At 48.6% G+C, this 19,142-nt stretch overlaps 1 protein-coding gene across 2 annotated transcripts in view; it reads right to left on the minus strand.

Moving 5' to 3' along the window:
• The window catches only part of LOC116957597 (adhesion G-protein coupled receptor F1-like), a 50,191-nt gene that overhangs the window by 15,537 nt on the left and 15,512 nt on the right, over nt 1–19,142 (minus strand). The window contains exons 5-9 of one of the 2 annotated variants that reach the window (XM_032979839.2): nt 18,541–18,759; nt 15,659–15,796; nt 14,698–14,879; nt 12,729–12,932; nt 11,420–11,585 (exon numbers count right to left, since the gene is read on the minus strand). In XM_032979839.2, the coding sequence (XP_032835730.2) occupies nt 11,420–11,585; nt 12,729–12,932; nt 14,698–14,879; nt 15,659–15,796; nt 18,541–18,759 (909 nt within the window). Of the gene's footprint in view, nt 1–11,419; nt 11,586–12,728; nt 12,933–14,697; nt 14,880–15,658; nt 15,797–18,540; nt 19,118–19,142 lie in introns of those variants that run through there. The other variant, XM_076056828.1, reaches the window with a different exon arrangement.

Raw genomic sequence — 19,142 nt, forward strand, 5'->3', positions numbered from 1 at the left:
ACTCAACACTGCCCATAAACTCAACACTGTCCACAGCCTCAGCACTGCCCATAGACCAACACTTCCTATAAACTCAACTCTATCCATAGACTCAACACCACTGCTGTACATTAAATGTCCTGCTCCTTACTCAAACCATCACCTCCTCTCTTCTGCCCATTCGTTTCTTTCCCCTTACCCCCCCCCCTGCTCCTTCCTGTTCCTCTTTGATAGCCCTTGAGTGACCCCTACATGCCTTTTTATACCGTCATTCGTTCCTCGGCCCTTGCATTGTAAGTAATTCATACAATTTGTTATTGTGCACTGTTATGTGTCCAGTCCATCACGAATGGGCATTGATCATAGATTGAAGTAGGCTCTCTGAAACAACTGTTTTGAGTCTGTTGCAGAACTGGCTCAGCCTCAGGGATGTATCCCGAACATGAGTTGGTCGCGTGTTCTAGGTCTTTGGGCCAGAGACCCCGAAACTGCTCTGGCCATATCGCACAAGGTTTACATGTGGGTACAGCAGGTCGCAGCGAGTAGCGGATCGTAGTCAAAGTCAATTTGAGTCTGTTGAAGCTGCTATGCACTGATCGGCGAGATAAGATGGAGCAGATTGATGGAGACTCTTGAAGACGAGTAGGCATAATATATACACAATTCTGTATTTAATCGGTAGCCATTGCAGCTCTTCAATTATAAAACTCGTGATCGGATAATATTTATGTGCCCTAACTATCAGACGAGCTGCAGCATTTAACACCGACTGGAGTGGCCACAGGTGAACAGCGCTGACACAGCCGAAGATGCTGTTGCAGTAATCTATGCGGCTGATGATAAATGCGTAGATGAGCATCCTCGCAGTCTCCACACTGAGAGCACGACGGACTGTGTGCAGTTGTCGGAGCTGGTAGAATCACTGTCCAGTCAGGCACGTGATGTGAGTGGCAAATGTCAGTTCGCTGTCGACCGGACACGGAAGCATGTTGCCGTATCCAACACTGGGATGTCACAGCCGTCTATTTGGATAGACACACGGTTGACTCTAGAAATCTGATGGCGGGTCCCAAGTACGATGAACTTTGTCTTATTCGAGTTCAGCTTCAGATGGTTTGATGTCATCCATTTCTTCATGTCATTGATAGACTATATGAGGCGTGGAATGTGTGAGATGCACGAGTCAGCTTTCGTATGGAAGTAAAGTTGTGTCATCAGCCTTTATATGCACGCCAATACTGTCAAGATGGGCGATAGCAATAACATCAGCAGTGTAAAGCAGGGAGAGCACCAGGTCAAGTACACTTCCCTACGGCATACAGCACATCACCGATGACCTGTGTGATAGGTTACCAGTAAAGCTGACCCTTTGTGTCCGACCTGTAATAAAGGACTTAATCCAGGAAAGCACAGTACCCTATATAAGCTCTCTGTCTCGAAGGTTCCCGAACTTAATTTCCACAGTAAATCCTTGCCCTCTTTCTCTAACGGTCTCAACGGCTCTCCTATCAGTCACCCTCCATTTCCCGCAATTTTCGTTATGATCTTTCCTTCAATCCCTTAAATTGTCTGTCTCTAGCCAATCCCCTTCCTGGCCTCTCTGTACCTCCCCTTCTCTGTTATCCACCCCACGTGGTCTCTCCCAAATTAGGGGCACCAATCCGAGGCCTTGTTTCGCTTCCTGACAGCCCGTGTTTGCACCCACACTGTAAGCAGTATGGCAGGTGAGTCGTCTGTTGTTGTCTCGGCCTTTACACATAAATGCAGCACTGTTCATAGACTCAACACTGCGACGTAGACTCAACACTGCGCATAGACTAAACACTGTGGACAAACTCAACATTGCCCATAAACTCAACTCTATCCATAGACTCAGCACTGCACCATAGACACAACACTGCCCATAAACTCAACTCTATCCATAGACTCAACACAAAATCTGTTCATTAAGCAGTTCCCCATCATTAACGTCCTTCTCTATTCCTTACTCAAAAGCGTCACCACCTCTCCTCTGCCCATTCTCCTTTTCTCTCCCCTCGCCCCTCCACTTCTTCCTGTTCCTCTCTGATAACCCTTTAGTGACCCCTACATGCCTTTTTTATAACGTCACTCATTCCTCAGCCCTTGCATTGTGCCCTTGCCATCTAAATAACTTTACTATTGTTACTGCTTTTTAAACTATGTAATAGAGCACCTTGAGATAATATAGATGTAGTGACATCGCAGGATCTCACTGTGTGAAGCAGGGCCATGAGAGGCACGACGTGCGATGTAATGACATCGCTGACACCACTGGAATGTGGATACAGTACCGGCCCTAAGCGTGGCTCGGTGAGCGCTGACTGACAGCGACGGATGGCACATGCGTGCCAGCCCTTAGAGGATAGGGTGTGAGCGTGCTTGCCACGGAACAGGGTTTCAAAGGGGCCATGGCACTCTGGTTGACCCCGGAGGACACGTGACTGGAAGTGCCTACCCGTGGACCCCCAAAGGGGGGCTGGGGTGATCACGTGTCCAGTTAGAGATCCTGCTCGAGGATTTGAGGTGTACATGGCTGTGGGCGGCGCGAGCCCCGCCACACAATATAAGCCGGGCCCCCAGTGGGACCGGCTGCTGTTGTTCATCCCGAAGACTTCACGTCCACATGCCATGTTCTACAGAGTCTCCAACACGAGGACCCGAACCCAAGCGGGGTTCGGTCCGTTGTAGCTAGTTACGTGTGATTAGTGTAGATAGCCTGGTGGTCCACCACCATAGCGTACTCTCTGGTGAAGGGGTAGTTACCCCTTCGTGTTAACGTGTTAATGTTAATAAAGTGTTGCCTCCAAGAGTACGTCTGAGTCTCCGTTTGAGCCCACTACATAGATGTAAAATAAGATAAGGTTACTATGGTGCAACGATTCGCCTGTGAATTATTATAATGGCAATGTCCCTCAAGAGGAATAAGAAACAGTTTACGTTGTGTTCATGATCAGGTTTTGTCGGGTTAGGATGTGTAAAAAAATGTATTTATGAAGATATAGAGCCCTTCAAAATGCAATTATCAGAGAGTGCTTCACGAAGTGAACATAATATACTTCATTCAGAATATTTTAGATGCACAAAAGAGTACAAAGTTCACACATTAGTTAAAAAATATGAAAGAGACACTAAAATACATATGGTGAATTAAAAAACCTCAACACCTTCCTTTTGTAAGGAAAGTACAGGGTGATTTAGGGACAGTACGGCTCCCCGTGGCCATGGTTACTAATGAACATAATGGAAACAGACAGGGTCAGGTTAGGGTGATGTGGGACCTAAGTGGTCGCTAATCATTTTTAATGCGACATGCTTTGACAGGGCCGCGTGAGGAGAAGCACGGGACCTAACGGTCGTAAATTGTAATAAGGGCAGACAGGGCCAGGTGTGGTGAGAGAAGGTTACGGAATAGGGGTATGGCATGAGGGGGATAAGAGCCGGCGTGAATCGGTGCTCTTGGCTGCTGTTGTGGGGGAACTGCAGTCGACGTCGTCACCTTGGAGTGGGTCATCTTCATCTTGTAGTCTTGGAAGGCTAGAGTTATGTTGTCTTTAGAATAGAGTTACCTAAGTTACCCAAGTGTATATAGTCACTCGCGGTTACTCTAGTTATCAGTGAGTCGGCGGACTGTATTCATAATAAATATACATATAACTGAACAAGACAGTGTCTCTGAGAGCTACATTACAGTGGTGTCAGAAGTGGCTTGTAAAATGCCGAAGAAAGGAAAGAGCAAGAATCCACCTGTAGCATCTTCAGAAGAAGAGACGACCAAGGGGTCCCCCCAGCAGCCCCAGGAGCTGGGGTCTCGGTGACAAACCCCGCGGGTGTAGAGAAAATGGCACCAGTGGCGGAGCCGGATCTGCTCCGCTCAACCTTCGCCGATTTGGTGGCGACAATGGGAGCGGCGACTTCGAGGGTTGGCACAGCCGGGGACGAGCCGCAAAGTCATGCAGGGATGGTGGAGTGGCCACCTGCGGTCTGGGTTCCCGCGCTGGGGACCATGCGGTCGGGGGCTGCCATTTCGCGGGAGGTGACGCGACCGACGGCCGCCATTTGGGGGTCCTGCGCTTGAAGCAGCAGAGGCAGTGTCAACTCCGGCAGCGAGGCGAGGTACCGCCAATCGACCATGAATATTGCCATTGATTAAATCATTTACAGCAGCGGTGGGAGATTTGAGTGCCTTCACCTGCCGGTTTGGAGCAGCATACCGGTCCATCGGCTGGATGGAAGAGGAGGCGTTGAGAACTTTATCTGCGGCGCTTGACGATGATGGCCTCGCAGCATTCTGGGCCATCCCTGAGGAGAAGAGGGCTATGCTTCAGGATGCCTACAGGAAGATGTCTGCAGTATATGACCCACCGTCGGCCCCATGTGGTGCTTGCAAGCGTACGAAACCTTGCGAAAACGGACTTGGGTGGCTGCATGGACAGGAAATTCTTGGACTGGGGACAAGTGTACAGGGCGACCATCAAATGTTGTCTTGGAGCCGTTGGTAGAATAAACGGATTGCAGAGGGGACCGGCGGCGAGGAGGGATGCCGGGATGGCACTGAGAGTGGCGATCCCAGCCCGAATTGGCACCTTCGCCATGGGTGCCCAGGCTCGCCTGCTTCCACTGCGGCCAGCTTCGACACTTCACGCGGGGATGCCAAGATTCGCGGGGACATCGTGGAGCCCCTCGCATCCACCGCCTCATTGACAGCCACGGCCCAGCCCAGGCGAGTCACCATGCACCAGACACCCGACCACTAAAAATCACCTTACGCATCTGGGTCATCGGGTGTCATAGAGGCCAAACTCGGGCACAGTGGCGAAAGCTGCCGTGCCGAGTAGAAGCAGCAGCAGCTGGTTCATTGAGAAGAGTCAGGGTTTGTGTAAAGTGTGGGGACACGGGTGCCTTGGCTACTTTTGATTCTGAAGTTTTTTGACGTTGCTTTTAAAATATGGGATCGTCGTGATTCGCCTATGGGGATTGCGTGCGTAGCGGCGATCGCGGGGAGTTGGGAATTGTAGCCTGTTTCAGAGTGAGGAAAGATTGAGATATGGAGCCTGTGTTGGGTTTAAGACGCTGGCTGTGGCCTATCTCCGGGGGCATGGATTTCTGAGCAGGATGCCCCTGCAAATTGTTGCCAACCAGGGTTGTGGTCAGATGCCATCGGGGCCACGAATGTTACGTGGACTCCCCGCATCGGCGAGTAGAGTACTTCGGTTCAGGTTTCTGTTCAAGGAATCTTTGTAAATCCCGCCTGATGCGTAGGTAGTGGTCCTGTCATTTTGTAGCAGACTGTTTGACCTGGCTGTCCTGGGGACAGAGGTCCTCCTTGGCCCGTCTAGAGTGGTGGCCCATAGGCCCATATGGCTCGAGGGGTAGTGGTCCCACATTATGAGACCTCCTTTGCCAGTAGCAAGATATAGTTATAGGTTTTTCCCCTTTTATCTGCCACCAAAACTGACACCTTTATACAAGGGATCATAAATTTTGATTTAAAGCTTTCGTAACTGCAAGGATTCATATTCTTGGTTCTTTCGGTAAAGTCACGGAGAAGGGAAACAATAAAATAATATTATATTTTTTTATTTTATTGTTTCCCTTCTAAGTGACTTTACCGAAAGATCCAAGAATACACGGGATCATGTTTGCAATAACCACAACACAAGTAGTCAAAATGCAAACAAAAAGACACAACTCTGATAATGATATGCACTGTCCTTGAAATTGATTGGTCCACACCCGAGATGGCTTTTCTTAGAGCCTAGTCTCCACTGGTGTTGGACCAGAGGTAGTGGTCCCGTTGCATTGCCGCATACGGTTTGACCTGACGGTCCGGAGGTTGAGGTCCTCCTTGGCCCATCTGGAGCAGTGGGCTGTGGGCTCACACTGCTCAGGGGTAATGGTCCCGTTGCGTTGTTGCAGACGGTTTGACCTGGTGGGCCAGCGGCGGAGGTCCTCCTTGGCCCGTCTAGAGTGGAAGGGCCGTGGGCTCACACCGCTCGGGGTGCTGACACTGTTAAGGGGAGAGTAGGAACCGTTCGTGGAAGTCTCTATTAGGGATATGGAATTCGCGGTGGTTCAGGTGAGAATGATGTTAGCTTATGCGATGTTAGCGGGGAGCGATGTGGTCGGCTCCACCGCAGAGATGGGTATGATGCATGCTGCGAAAGCTGACGAAGCATGGAAGGATGAGTTGTGCGAGGTGAAACCTAAGTTGTCCAGGGCACAATGGGTTGAGTGCAATCCCTATTGCGTGAAGTTTGGCTGTGGAAGTACACCCCTATTGATGTCCGATGGGGTCTGGCCTTGGGAAGGGAGAGACCTTTTTTGCCAGTAAACCTGCGGATCACGCTGGATGATGTATCGTAAGTATGCGAGGCAGCTAAGGGCTATTAAGGGATAGAACATGGCTAAACTTTTGAAAATTACCATTGCATACATCCCCGATATTTGACCGGCCAAGGAGATGGCCGGTGGAGGTCGTACAAATTCGAGGGCCACGGTGTCTGTGAGAGCGAGTGGGATGTCGCCGCTGGGTTGTCCACAAGTCGCGCTTAGGGCCGCATATTCATCCCCGAAATGGGTTATTCATCCCCAGTGTTTGTGCGGTCGGGGTCTGGGGTGTCGTACGGGCCGGGGCGGTAGGCCAGAGTAATTGGATGCCGAGGGAAATGTGTTCTACCACCTGCAGTTTACGAATCCCTGACGTCAGGGGTGCCCCGAAGGCCAGCTACATACGAGGGGCAACCGGCAGAGGACCTGTCATCCTCTCCTGTGAAGGCATCCGATGATCTCAAACCCCCCCCCCCCCCCGGGCTTGAGTGCAAGCCCTCTTGGCCGGAGAAGGCCACAAATCCACCCAGGGAGAAGGGCCGGCGTCAAGGACTTGGTCAAGGGGTTTGAAATTTTGGTGACAGATCACCGGTGAAAGTGTTTTTGGTTGGGTGTAGAAGGACGATCACATGTTCGAAATATCCGTTGCTCATTGTGACGATCGCGGGAATTGCATCGCATGCATTGTATGGGTTTTGGTGTTGTTGTTCTCATTGTTCTTCTGATGAGTAGTATTTATTATTTTCCTGCTCTTCGGTCCTGAAACATTGTTTATACATTGCATTGCGTTAAGCATACAGTTCGGCCTAAAAGAGGTTATTTTGAAATTGTGTTAGCCGGGACGGCTATGTTTTTAAGAGAGGGGGAGGTGATGTAAGGACAGTATGGGGTTATGTGGGGACAGTACGACTCCCCGTGGCCATAGTTACTAATTAACATAACGGGAACAGACAGGGTCACGTTAGGGTAATGTGGGACCTAAGTGGTCACTAATAATGATTGATGTGAGAGGCTTTGACAGGGTCGCGTGAGGGGAAGCACGGGATCAAACGGTCATAAAATGTAATAAGGGCAGTGACAGACAGGTCCAGGTGCGGTGAGAGAAGGTTCGGGAATAGGGGCGTGGCCGGGTCGTGAGAGGGATAAGAGCCGGCGTGAACGGGTGCTCTTGGCTGCTGTTGTGGGGGAACTGCCATCGCCGTCGTCACCTTGGAGCGGGTCGTCTTCATCATTCTGGAGTGGGCACCTTGTAGTCTTGGAAGGCTAGAGTTATGCTGTCTCAGAATAGAGTTATCTAGTTTACCCAAGTGTATATAGTCACTTGCGGTTACTTGTTACTTCACACATCTGCCTCAGCCTACTCAACTCACGCTCCATTACCAACAAATCAGCCCTGATTCACAATACCATCTCGGATCACCACATCGACCTTTTGCTCATTACTGAGACCTGCTGTAGGCATGACTCCCCGCCAGCCATCTCTCTGGAAGTTGCGCCCCCGGGATACAAAGTTCTTCAATAACCTCGCGCAACTAACCAGCGGGCTGGTGGCTTAGCGGTCGTTTACAATGCTCACTTGAAAATTAAAGAGCTCTATCTAGCGATAGCTCCCACCACCTTTGAGGTCCAGTCTGAGTCCCTCACTACCAACACCTTTTCCATCATTTCCATCTATCGCCCTCCAGATGGCAGCATCAATAACTTCTTAAACGAGCTTTCGGAATTCCTTTACCTCATTCCTAACCCATCTCACAGGCTCGTGCTTACAGGTGACTTTAATTGCCCTGGGAATACCCCAGCCTCCATCGATAGTCACCTTGAGTCAACCTTGGCCTGCCACAACCTGGTCATCACAAACTCAGGCCCCACCACAGCTTCCTCAACAAATGTTGAGAGCATGCTCGACCTGGTTCTGGAACCTGACCAGCATCGACGCATCATTGCACTGGGAGTTTTCCAAACTGGTTACTCTGACCACCGCCTCATACCTTTTTCCCTCCAAATTCCCAAGCCAACCACCACCACATTCACCCGCAACTGCCGTAATTTCAAGGGTATCGAGTTTTCTGCTTTACACCACCTCCTCGCAAATTCGCCTTCAATGTTATCCCCATCATCGGATCCAACCGTCTGCGCTCTCCAACTAGAAGCTGACATGAGGGCGGCGCTGAACAAACTGGCTCCATTAAAATCACGAACCGCTAGGCAGTCTTCCCACGACACTCACTGGCTCTCAAGAGATGCCATCATTGCTAAGCGAACCAGGAGGCGCCTCGAAAGTATCGCATCCCGCAGTGGTCTACCTGCTGATCGACTTGCCTACAGAGTTGCCTGCAGGAAAACTAACAAACTTATCCTCGTCTCACGTTCCTCCTACATTGAAAAACGCATCAAAACAGCAACCGGAAAACCGTGCATTCTATGGAAAACCCTCAAGGGTCTTCTACATCCCAGTAGCACCATGGTCCCTCACCTTAGCGATCCCCTGGCATCACTGAAACTTGCCACCTCTTTTAATACTTACTTCACCAACAAGCTGATCACCATCGCAAACTCCTAAACGTCTATCCACACATCGCACCATTGTACCCCGCTCCAGTTTCCTATGCTCAAGCCGGTGTCTACAAAATACGTTTTCTCTTTAATTGAATAACTTCAATTGAAGTCATCTCCACTCGATATGATCCCAGGTTCCTTGTTCAAGCAATGTGCTCCAGAACTCGCCATCATGATCAGGAACATCGCAAATGCCTCATTCTCTATGGGGTGTTTTCCATTCAACCTCAAATCTGGCCTGGTTTCTCGACCCGGATGACCCATCTAGTTATCGTCCCATCACTAATCTCTCGAACCTCTCTAAACTCCTTGAATGACTAGCCCTCGCCCAGCTAAAACCACACATCACCTCCTCCGCAAACTACTGCTGCTTCCAGTCAGCTTACCATCAGAACTACTCCACAGAAACAGCACACTAGAGTGCGCAATGACATTTTAACGATTATTGATTCTGGCTCCATTGTTGCACTTGTAAGTCTGGACATTTCGTCAGCTTTTGACACCATCAACCATCCGACTTTGGTATTTGTGGTTCAGCACTCAAGTGGATAGTTTCGTACCTTTCTGACCGACAATTTTCAGTCAAGTTGGGCACGTCCACATCACCTGAAACAAAAGCATTATGCAGGGTTCCCCAGGGCTCCATCCTAGGTCCCCTGCTCTTCACAGCCTACACTTCCCCGATCGGCCGACTCATCGCAAGCTTCGGTGTTAAGCACCACTCGTACGCGGACGACACTATTCTATTCACCGCCATCGATTCTAGCAATGCATCGAGATTCTAGAGGCTCTCGGAATGTACCACCACCTTGCAACAGTGGTTCACTGCACACATCCTAGCCCTTTATCCGAAAAAGTCAGTGGCCATCATGTTAGGTACCAAGCAACGTCTCAACTCATCAGCACTCCCAACACACAAACACATCTTTGGTCACAGCATCAGGTTCACCGATCACTTCACCTACCTCGGTGTCATCCTAGATTCAACTTTATCCTTCGACCGTCAAACCAATCACATCATCAGTTCATGTAACTTTCACCTGAAGGCTCTCGGACACCTACGTGCTCTCATCTTCACCGAAATTGCCAACACATTGGCATGTTGCATAGTTGGGTCTCGCCTTGACTATTGCAACTCCGTCCTAGTCCGGACCTCCACTGGTAACCTAAAAAAAACTTCAAAGACTACAAAACAACCTGGCACACATCGTCATTGGCCACACTCATCCCCGACTCGACTCGCTTGCCTGTATCCGTGCCCTCAACTGGCTACCCATCGCCAGCAGGGTCATATACAAGATCGCCTGCCTCTGCCACCACGCCTTCACGTATGCCTGCCCGCCATACCTTTCTTCCTTGCTGACGACTTGCAGCTCAGCACACGGCAGATGCCTGCGCAGCACGACTCACGACCTCCTCTTGATACCAAGATCCAGGATGGTCATGTCTATGCGCCACTTCTCGGTGGCAGCCCCAACAGTCTGGAACGCTATACCTCTGCACATTCGCAGTATCACCTCAATCGCCTCCTTCAAAAGACACTTAAAACTCACCTCTATAACCATGCTTTCGAGCGACCCTGAGCTTGGCGCCGAGCCTCTGTGTTGCGGCCATTACGTCCGCAAATTTGTGTGCATTATAAATTGCATAACTATTAAGTTATCAGTGATTCGGCGGATTTTATTCATAATAAATATACATATACAGTAACTGAACAAGACGGTATCTCTGAGAGCTACATTCTACTTGTATGAGATGGGGGTTCATGGTGCACTTAATTTGAAAACAACGTCTACCAGAACGCTGCTCCACGAACACCCCCTTTGCTGTATCAGCTGGATGTAGAATCCTGATACAACAAAAGCACAAACCTAGGCTAAGAACCCAAAAACCTGGGCTATGAACCCATAAACCTAGGCTGATACTCAAAAACCTAGGCAATGATCCCATAAACCTGGGCTATGCACCCATAAACCTCGGCTACGAACCCATAAACCTAGGCTACTCACAAATAAACCCGTGCTACAAACCCATAAACCTGGACTACGAACCCACAAATATGGACTATGAACCTATAAACCTTGGCTACGCACCCATAAACCTGGGCTATGAACCCATAAACCTGGACTACGAACTTACAAACCTAGGCTACAAACCAATAAAAGAAGCTCCACCCACTACTCAGGTAGCCCCACCCACTAATCAAGTAGCCTCACCCACTACTCAAGTAGCCCCACCCACTACTCAAGTACCCCCACCCACTACTCAAGTACCCCCACCCACTACTCAAGTACCCCCACCAACTATTCAGGTAGCTCCACCCACTACTCAAGTAGCTCCACCCACTACTCAAGTAGCTCCACCCTCTACTCAGCTCCAACCACTGCAAAGGTATTCCGACCCTCTGCCCACATCATGAGTCAAGGCACAACCCCAGAACATTTGATGCCGGAGACAAAAAAAAAATCCAGATTCTTTACAGACAGACTTCTCTGGACTGCGACATCCAATGCCTTTGTGAACAAACCTTCCCCACCTAAGGTCCGAGCACTGGAGAAGAATTCTTCAGCATCAATGAGGTGCGTAAAGTCCTCAGTGGTCTGGAGGAGGCTTGAGCTGTCCATACTGCCCATGAACTCCAGCTGTGACCAGGATTCTTTTACGGACCCATCAAGGAGATTACTCGCAGAGTCCAGGAAATCCTGTGTTGGTGATACAAGACAACAGCGCCATCGCAGTCAACGCCACCAACACCATCACCATGATGATCATCATCACCACCAGCACCTCACCACCACTACCATTACCACCATAATTCTAAATCCGTCCAAAACATCAATAAAACATTTCCGGCCTCTCGTTCTCCTCCTGTCGTCCCAACCTGCTCCTTCTACCCCCTCTCCCCCACTCCTGCTTCCTCTGCCCTCAACTTCGGTGTCACCTTTGATTCTTCAATTACATGTTCCACCCACATCTCCACTACTACTGGCGTCTGGCGCTTTCATCTGTTTAACATCAGGAAAATCTGCCTTATTTCAATTTCTGTCACCAAACTCCGGGTTCATTTTCTGATCTCTAACCTTTCTTCTTCTTAGCCTGCCCATCTCTGCTGTCACTCCAAATTCAAAATACTTATTCTGCACGAGTTATTTTAAATCTCACCTTTAATTATCACCCTTAGCCTCTCCTCCTCCTTCAACTCCGCTGGCTTCCCCCGTTCACTCCACCATTCTCTTTTCAAATACCTGACACAAGTATTTAAATCTCTTTATGGCCTTGCTGCACCTCATCTCGCCTCTTTCATTGCCTTCCACGTCCTCTCTTCTCGTCCTTTTCACTCCAAATCTTTTCTCCGTCTCTCCCTTTGCTTCCTTCTCCCATTGCCCAATCTCAACACCGCCAATGGATTCAGAACCGCCCATAGACAACACTGCCCATAGACTCAGCACTGCCCATAGACTCAGCACTGCCCATAGACTCAGCACTGCCCATAGACTCAGCACTGCCCATAGACTCAGCACTGCCCATAGACTCAGCACTGCCCATAGACTCAGCACTGCCCATAGACTCAGCACTGCCCATAGACTGAACACAGCCCATAGACTGAACACTGCCCATAGACTCAGCACTGCCCATAGACTCAGCACTGCCCATAGACTCAGCACTGCCCATAGACTCAGCACTGCCCATAGACTCAGCACTGCCCATAGACTCAGCACCGCCCATAGACTCAGCACCGCCCATCGACTCAACACCGCCCATAGACTCAGCACCACCCATAGACTCAACACCGCCCATAGAACCCCCCCACCCACTCTTTCTCATGATCTCCTTCCAGAGCTCACCTTGGATACGTTCTTGTTGAACCGGACATCTCTGGCCGACGCCACGTGTATGATCTTGTCCAGGGAGGCATGGGCCGAACGCACATCCCCCATCAGCAGGGTTTGTTCCTGGCTGCTGGGCTCTGGTACCTGCGTGATCGTCTTCATCTCCGCTAGGAGTTGTGGGACCAACTCTGTGGGGTTCCCGATACCGTCCTCCATTAGCTGCCCATACCAACAGAAGGGGAGAGCAATAGGGATATAGGGTCCGAGTTAGGTTCTGTTCCGGGGGTTAGTTACTTAATTTTTGTTATAACTTCGATGGCAAGTCCTTGCTTGATGCGTGGTGTTCACGGATGACACGTTATTGTTATGACGCGGTTCTTCCATTTGGTAACACTTTCCACACAACACGGAATGTGCACCGTTATGATGTGGAAGGCGCATCATTACGACACGAAACCGCGTGTACCATTATAACATGGAACGCGCGCCATTACAACATGTAACGTGCCATTATGACGCAGAACACGTACCATTATAACACGGAACTTGCGCTATGATGCAGTTTCTGAGTGATTGATGAGTGAATACTTTCTTGAGCTGCATGGCTGAGTGGTAGGATACAATACGTGGAATGATATAGTACGTGGTATTATAGAGTAACGCAGAATGATAGAGTATGCGGAAAGATACAGTAACGCGAAACAATACGATACACGGAATGATACAGTATGTGGAATGATACAGTAACGTGGAATCCTACATCAGTGCGGTGGCGTACCCTTAGTTATTTGTCCCGCCATCTCACTGCGTAATGTGCGTAGTAGTACATCGTATTTCACTAAACGTTATCACTAAATTACGCGGAAATTGTTTTCACTTCACGCGCTTTTCACTTACTGTGGCACTTTATAGGAACGCTTCTCCCACTACTACCCCGTTAAACGAGGGACTGCTGTATTTACCCATGCAGGAGAGCCACACTGTATCATAGGAACCATGATTTGTGTTTTATTTTTCACTTGAATATGTTTCCAGCCATTTGATGAGTCGTGTGTGTGTGTGTTGTACAATTAGGAGGAAAAGACCCACGCGTGCGTGCGTGCCTTCAAGAGGGCAATTAATCTACATCTCCGTACAGATGGAAAACAAGAGATTAGCTTTCTATACCACCGCTTTCTACTGGTGAGCCAGGGTACAGCTCATCCTCGACGCCCATTGAAAAGCAGTTGTACAACATTTATGCGACGATCCACCAAACCTAGCTGCAGGGATAGGCTTAGGGGTTTATGTTAGGGTTAAGGTCGGTGTTGAAGTTAGTGCTAGCATTACTGTTTGGAGTAAGACTAGGGTTTTGATCAGTGTTGGTGTTTTTACGGTTACTGTAGATCTAGTGCAGTGGATAGTGTTGATGCTAAGTTAGGTTTAGATTTGGATTAAGGTTAGATTTACTGTTTGTGCTCGGGTTAGGGCTAGTGGCTATTGTTTGGGTCAGTGTTGGCATTAGGATCAGAGTCAGTGCTACATTGAGGACTATGCTACAGTTATGGTTCGGGTCAATGTCTGGGGTTAGCATCTGTGGTCAGCATCTGGGCCAGTGTTTGGGGTCAGCATCTCAGGTCAGCGTCTGGGTCAGTGTCAGTTTCTGGGGTCAGCGTCTGGCATGAGTGCCTGGGGTGAGTGTCTGAGGTCAGTATCTGGGGTCAGTGTCTGAAGTCAGGATCTGGGGTTATCATCTGGGGTCAGCGTCTGATATCAGCAAATGAGGTGAGTGGGGTCAGCATTTGGGGTTAGCATCTGGGATCAGAACCTCTGGTCAGCATTTGGATCACCGTCTGGGGTCAGCGTCCCGCCAGTGGTTTTGGCGAGTGCTAGCGTTGGTGTCCGTGTCAGTGCCAACGTCGGTGCCAGCGCTACGGTCAGTAGTGTGCTAACGTGTCAGGGAGTGACCGCATAGCACGAATGCACAGCATGCGCGAAAACAGACCTGCACTTTGCCTTCGACATTGGTGAAACGGTTTGAGGTGCAGTTCTTGAAGATCGCACCCCAGACGCCGTCGGCTGAGCAGCGCCTCAGGGCAGTGCCCCTGTAGCCCGGAGGGCACCTGACGTGCGCGACACCATTCCTCTTTGTCTCTGGCCACGGGTCGTTCGAGGGGCACGTTTTATCTGAAAGGCAAAATGGCGAGACAGCGGGGCCAGATGCACTCACGTTGGGGTTGTGGTTGGTTTTGTTTGTGGAGGTGGTGGCTCCAGCTTCGGATTCTGACGCCGATTGGGTGTCTGGGCGTCATGCCACAGGAGGAAGCCTTTTGGATTGCTCCGTGTGGCTGCCTTTCCTCACACCCCCACCTTCATCATGTCAGAGAATTGCCCATAGAAGCGGATATCACAGAGCTGCCCCTGAGATCCCTTCTCTGGTCAGCACACAATAGAGGGGCAGCACATTCTCACCCACCCTGCTATATGAGAGTAATGTTCGTCGCTTAAAAGTCGCAGCATTTGCATTTTTGTGCAGAACCAAATTAAATACGATGACAGTTTTATGCAGTGATTGGTGACCGGGCTCCGACCATAAACTCACTACCCTTGAGTTGATATAGGTGGGTCAGTGGGTGAGTAAGTGAGTGAGTGGGTGGTTGTGTGGTTGAGTGGGTGAGTATGTTGTTGTGACCTGTAGTGTGGTGCTGGTTATACATGGTGTGGATGACGAAAAATAGACAGTCTGATAGACCGAGTTCTCAACATGGGTGGAGAATAAATGAGTGACGTTCGGGTGAACAGTAACCACGGTAGTAGCGAAAGAAGAGTGATAGGGAGGCGACTGAACATTTACATCTATTAGATACAGCAAATAGATGCTGGATGCTCCAACCCAGATATGACAATAACAGTTGTCCAAACTTTGGACAAATGTGTGCGTTCTGTAATGCAGACGAATAACTCACCATTGGTCGGAATGTAATAAACTGCAATTGCATATGAAGTCGCACCAACTTCATTGGAGAATGTGCATGTGTATACGGTATCCTGGCACGGGTTACTGATGGTAGCTTTGTAAGTCGAACAAAGGCTGCTGGCAGTCACTGAAAGCACACAACAAAGACAGAGACACGGAGGCAACATTTGCATCATCGAACAAAAACAGTCACTGCATCCCGTGGCACGTTCAGATGCTCTCCTTGGCCGTTTGGAGCGCTCTTCCATCCGATATTAAGAAGCCATTGCTGAAGCTATGCACTGTTAAATCATATAGATTGAAAATTTATTTGGAACTGTTTTTTTTGTGTTGGCCTGCCACACTTCCGATTAGCACGGTTGGGACTTGATTTGAAGCTTTCATGACTGCAGGAATTACTCTTAGTTTTTTTCGGTAAAGTCACGTATAAATAATAATAAAATAACATAATAGCATACGACGTTTCGGTTGCAACACAAGCAGCCATCATCAGGTACAGAAGAGCTAAATTTACTAGAGGGGAAACACATAACCTCAGATGTATATACAGACACCCAAGTAGGGGGAACTAACACAGATACAACAGGGGACACAGCGAGAGAAGCATACCAAACAGACAGGGTTTAGTAAAATTTGGAAACCACATAAAGCAACACAGACGGTCGGTCAAAACACAATTAACGCATAGTCCGGTTGATCACGCTATTTCAAAGATTGCTAAATTGCAAGTATGAAACTCAAAATACAGACCACACACAAACACACAGACATCCAAGTAGAGCGAACCAGCGCAGAGACAAGCACACAGTGAAGTCGCCTTAAATAGGCAGAGAAGGTAAGGCTGAGAGATAATGGGACAAAATTAGCATGAGGTATGCATGGAGCAAAGGGGGCGCGGCAGCACCCACTCGGAAACACCAAGGCCCACACGCAGGCAGAGACAGCACAGAGACACAAATCCAAGCCAAGACACAAAGGCAGATACACAAGCACAGACAACACAAAGACACAGACCTCATACCTCCCCGTAGAGGTGGTTCAGACTTGATTTGAAGCTTTCATAACTGCAGGAATTACTCTTTGTTTTTTTCGGTAAAGTCACGTATAAATAAGAAATAATAAAATAACATAATAGCATACGACGTTTCGGTTGCAACACAAGCAGCCATCATCAGGTACAGAAGAGCTTCTCGCTCTGTGTCCCCTGTTGTATCTGTGTTAGTTCCCCCTACTTGGGTGTCTGTATATACATCTGAGGTTATGTGTTTCCCCTCTCGTAAATTTAGCTCTTCTGTACCTGATGATGGCTGCTTGTGTTGCAACCGAAACGCCGTTATTTTATTATTTCTTATTTATACGTGACTTTACCGAAAAAAACAAAGAACGGTTGGTTTCGTACAAAGCCAAAAAATACAACATACATACAATATACAAAATATGGTACAGGCACATCCCTGCAATCACGCCACAGTGGCTAGGATATGTTAACTACCTCACCTGGTATGCAGGAGGTCGTGGGTTCTATCCTGACCCTGCTGTCTGCATATTTGGAGTTTGCGTGTCCCTTCCCGTGGTCACGTGAATTTTTCTCCAAGTCTCCCGGTTTTACGCCTCCAGATTTAGAATCAACGTCACGCGTTTTAAGAGTATTTGGCTACTATAGATGTACACATGATGAGCCATTTCGTGAAGCAATCATTATGATAGCTCGGTCGCTTCTGAATATTCCAGCTCAATGGGATTTTCTTGGTAAATAAAATAGTTTTAGTATGTGTCTCTGTGGGTCTATGGGTTTCTATGAGTCTGTAGAAACAGATACATTCCCAGATGATGATAAGCCAATTCGTTGAGCTATCATTTGTGATAGCCAGGTTGCTTCTGAAAGAGTTACATAGCTCAGTGGGCATTGCCTGGAAAAAAAAATAGTTGGGGTTTGTTTTTCATCGCCCGCTCACGACACCACTGGAGGAAATGCCTCCAATTAGTCAGAGCTCCAGGGAGGCATAATCAAAGAGGGTATGTTTGACCTCTGACCCACTGGTGAGACGGCCTTGGAAGAGGTGAGAGTATTCACACTTTATATCCATCAAACGCGACCTGCTAATTAACCCAAACGTGCTGTACCAATCGATACCACTGCCGGGTGGACAGAGGTGGAGAGACTACCACAAAACTATACTCTTTGATTCTATTCGGTAAAGTCACGTAGGTAAAACAAATTATAATAAATTGAAATAAAATTTAAGAATTAAAACACGACGTTTCGGAGGCAAAGCAAGCTTCCGTCTTCACTTGGTGCAGCGATTTCGCGAAAATCGCTACACCAACACTTGGTGCAGCGATTTTGCTGCGACTGGTCCCACCTGAAGACGGAAGCTTGCTTTGACTCCGAAACGTCGTGTTTTAATTGCTTCTTTCATTTTATTTCAATTTATTTTCATTTGTTTTACCTACGTGACTTTACCAAATAAAACCAAAGAGTATGAATCCTTGCAGTCACGAAAGCTTCAAATCTAGAAATACCACAAAACTATTTAAACTTTTTTTTTATCTTACCAGGAAAAGCAATTTTCAAAAGCAACCCAGCTAAAATTATTGCTTATCACGTGGGAATTTATAGCAGCCAACAAAATTAAATACACGTTGATTCTAAATGTTGGGAGAAAAACTGGAAGACCCGGAGAAAAATTCCCGCGACCATGGGGAGAAGACGCAAAATCCAAATATACAGGTATCAGGGTCGGGATCAAACCCACGACCTCCTGCATACCAAGAAAGGTACCCACAAGGACAAAAAGACACAAGGCCACCATCGTCTGTTGTGTACAGTTAAATTCACAATTTGCGAACAATCGAGAAATGGATGCAAACCTGATGATGTTTGGACTGTTTCGTTCTTCCACGTGACCGTCATATTTCCCTCCAGTGATGTCAAGCAGCAGGTCAGGGTCGTGGGCTCACTGCATGCGACGCTGATTTGTGGCAGAGAGCTTTGTTCGATGTCCACGACCGGCACCGCAAGGATGATTGGCAATGTCACGCTCCCCTTGACCAGGACGGTTCCCACACAAGCCTCACAAGAATAGACTCCTGTGCACAAATACAAAGGCTGAGTCCACCTAAAGGAGAGCCGAGGACCGGTTCACATATTTGTCATTGATGATGATGATGATGGTGGTAGCCGTGAGCGGTATTCGAACTCAGGTCGCCGGGTTTCTAAAGCAGTACCTTAACCATTATACTACCACTTCCTACTAATTCAGACACATACACATAGACAGGTATCACCCGTATCGCGTTTAAAAAAACATTTTGAGAAAGTGCTGGCTGGCACGGCACAAGAACGGGTGGGTGGCCAGCACCACGGACACATTTGTTTAGAAGCAATGCCACTCCCTATTGTTTGGTAGCTTCCTGCCTCAAGTGGATCACTGTCCACCCCCCATGGTGACTGGAGCCTGAACCAGTCCACC

This window comes from Petromyzon marinus, chromosome 78, assembly GCF_048934315.1.
Source record: "Petromyzon marinus isolate PM22_M1 ecotype Great Lakes invasive population chromosome 78, UKy_Petmar_22M1.pri1.0, whole genome shotgun sequence".
In the NCBI taxonomy this organism is placed as follows: Eukaryota; Metazoa; Chordata; class Hyperoartia; order Petromyzontiformes; family Petromyzontidae; genus Petromyzon; species Petromyzon marinus.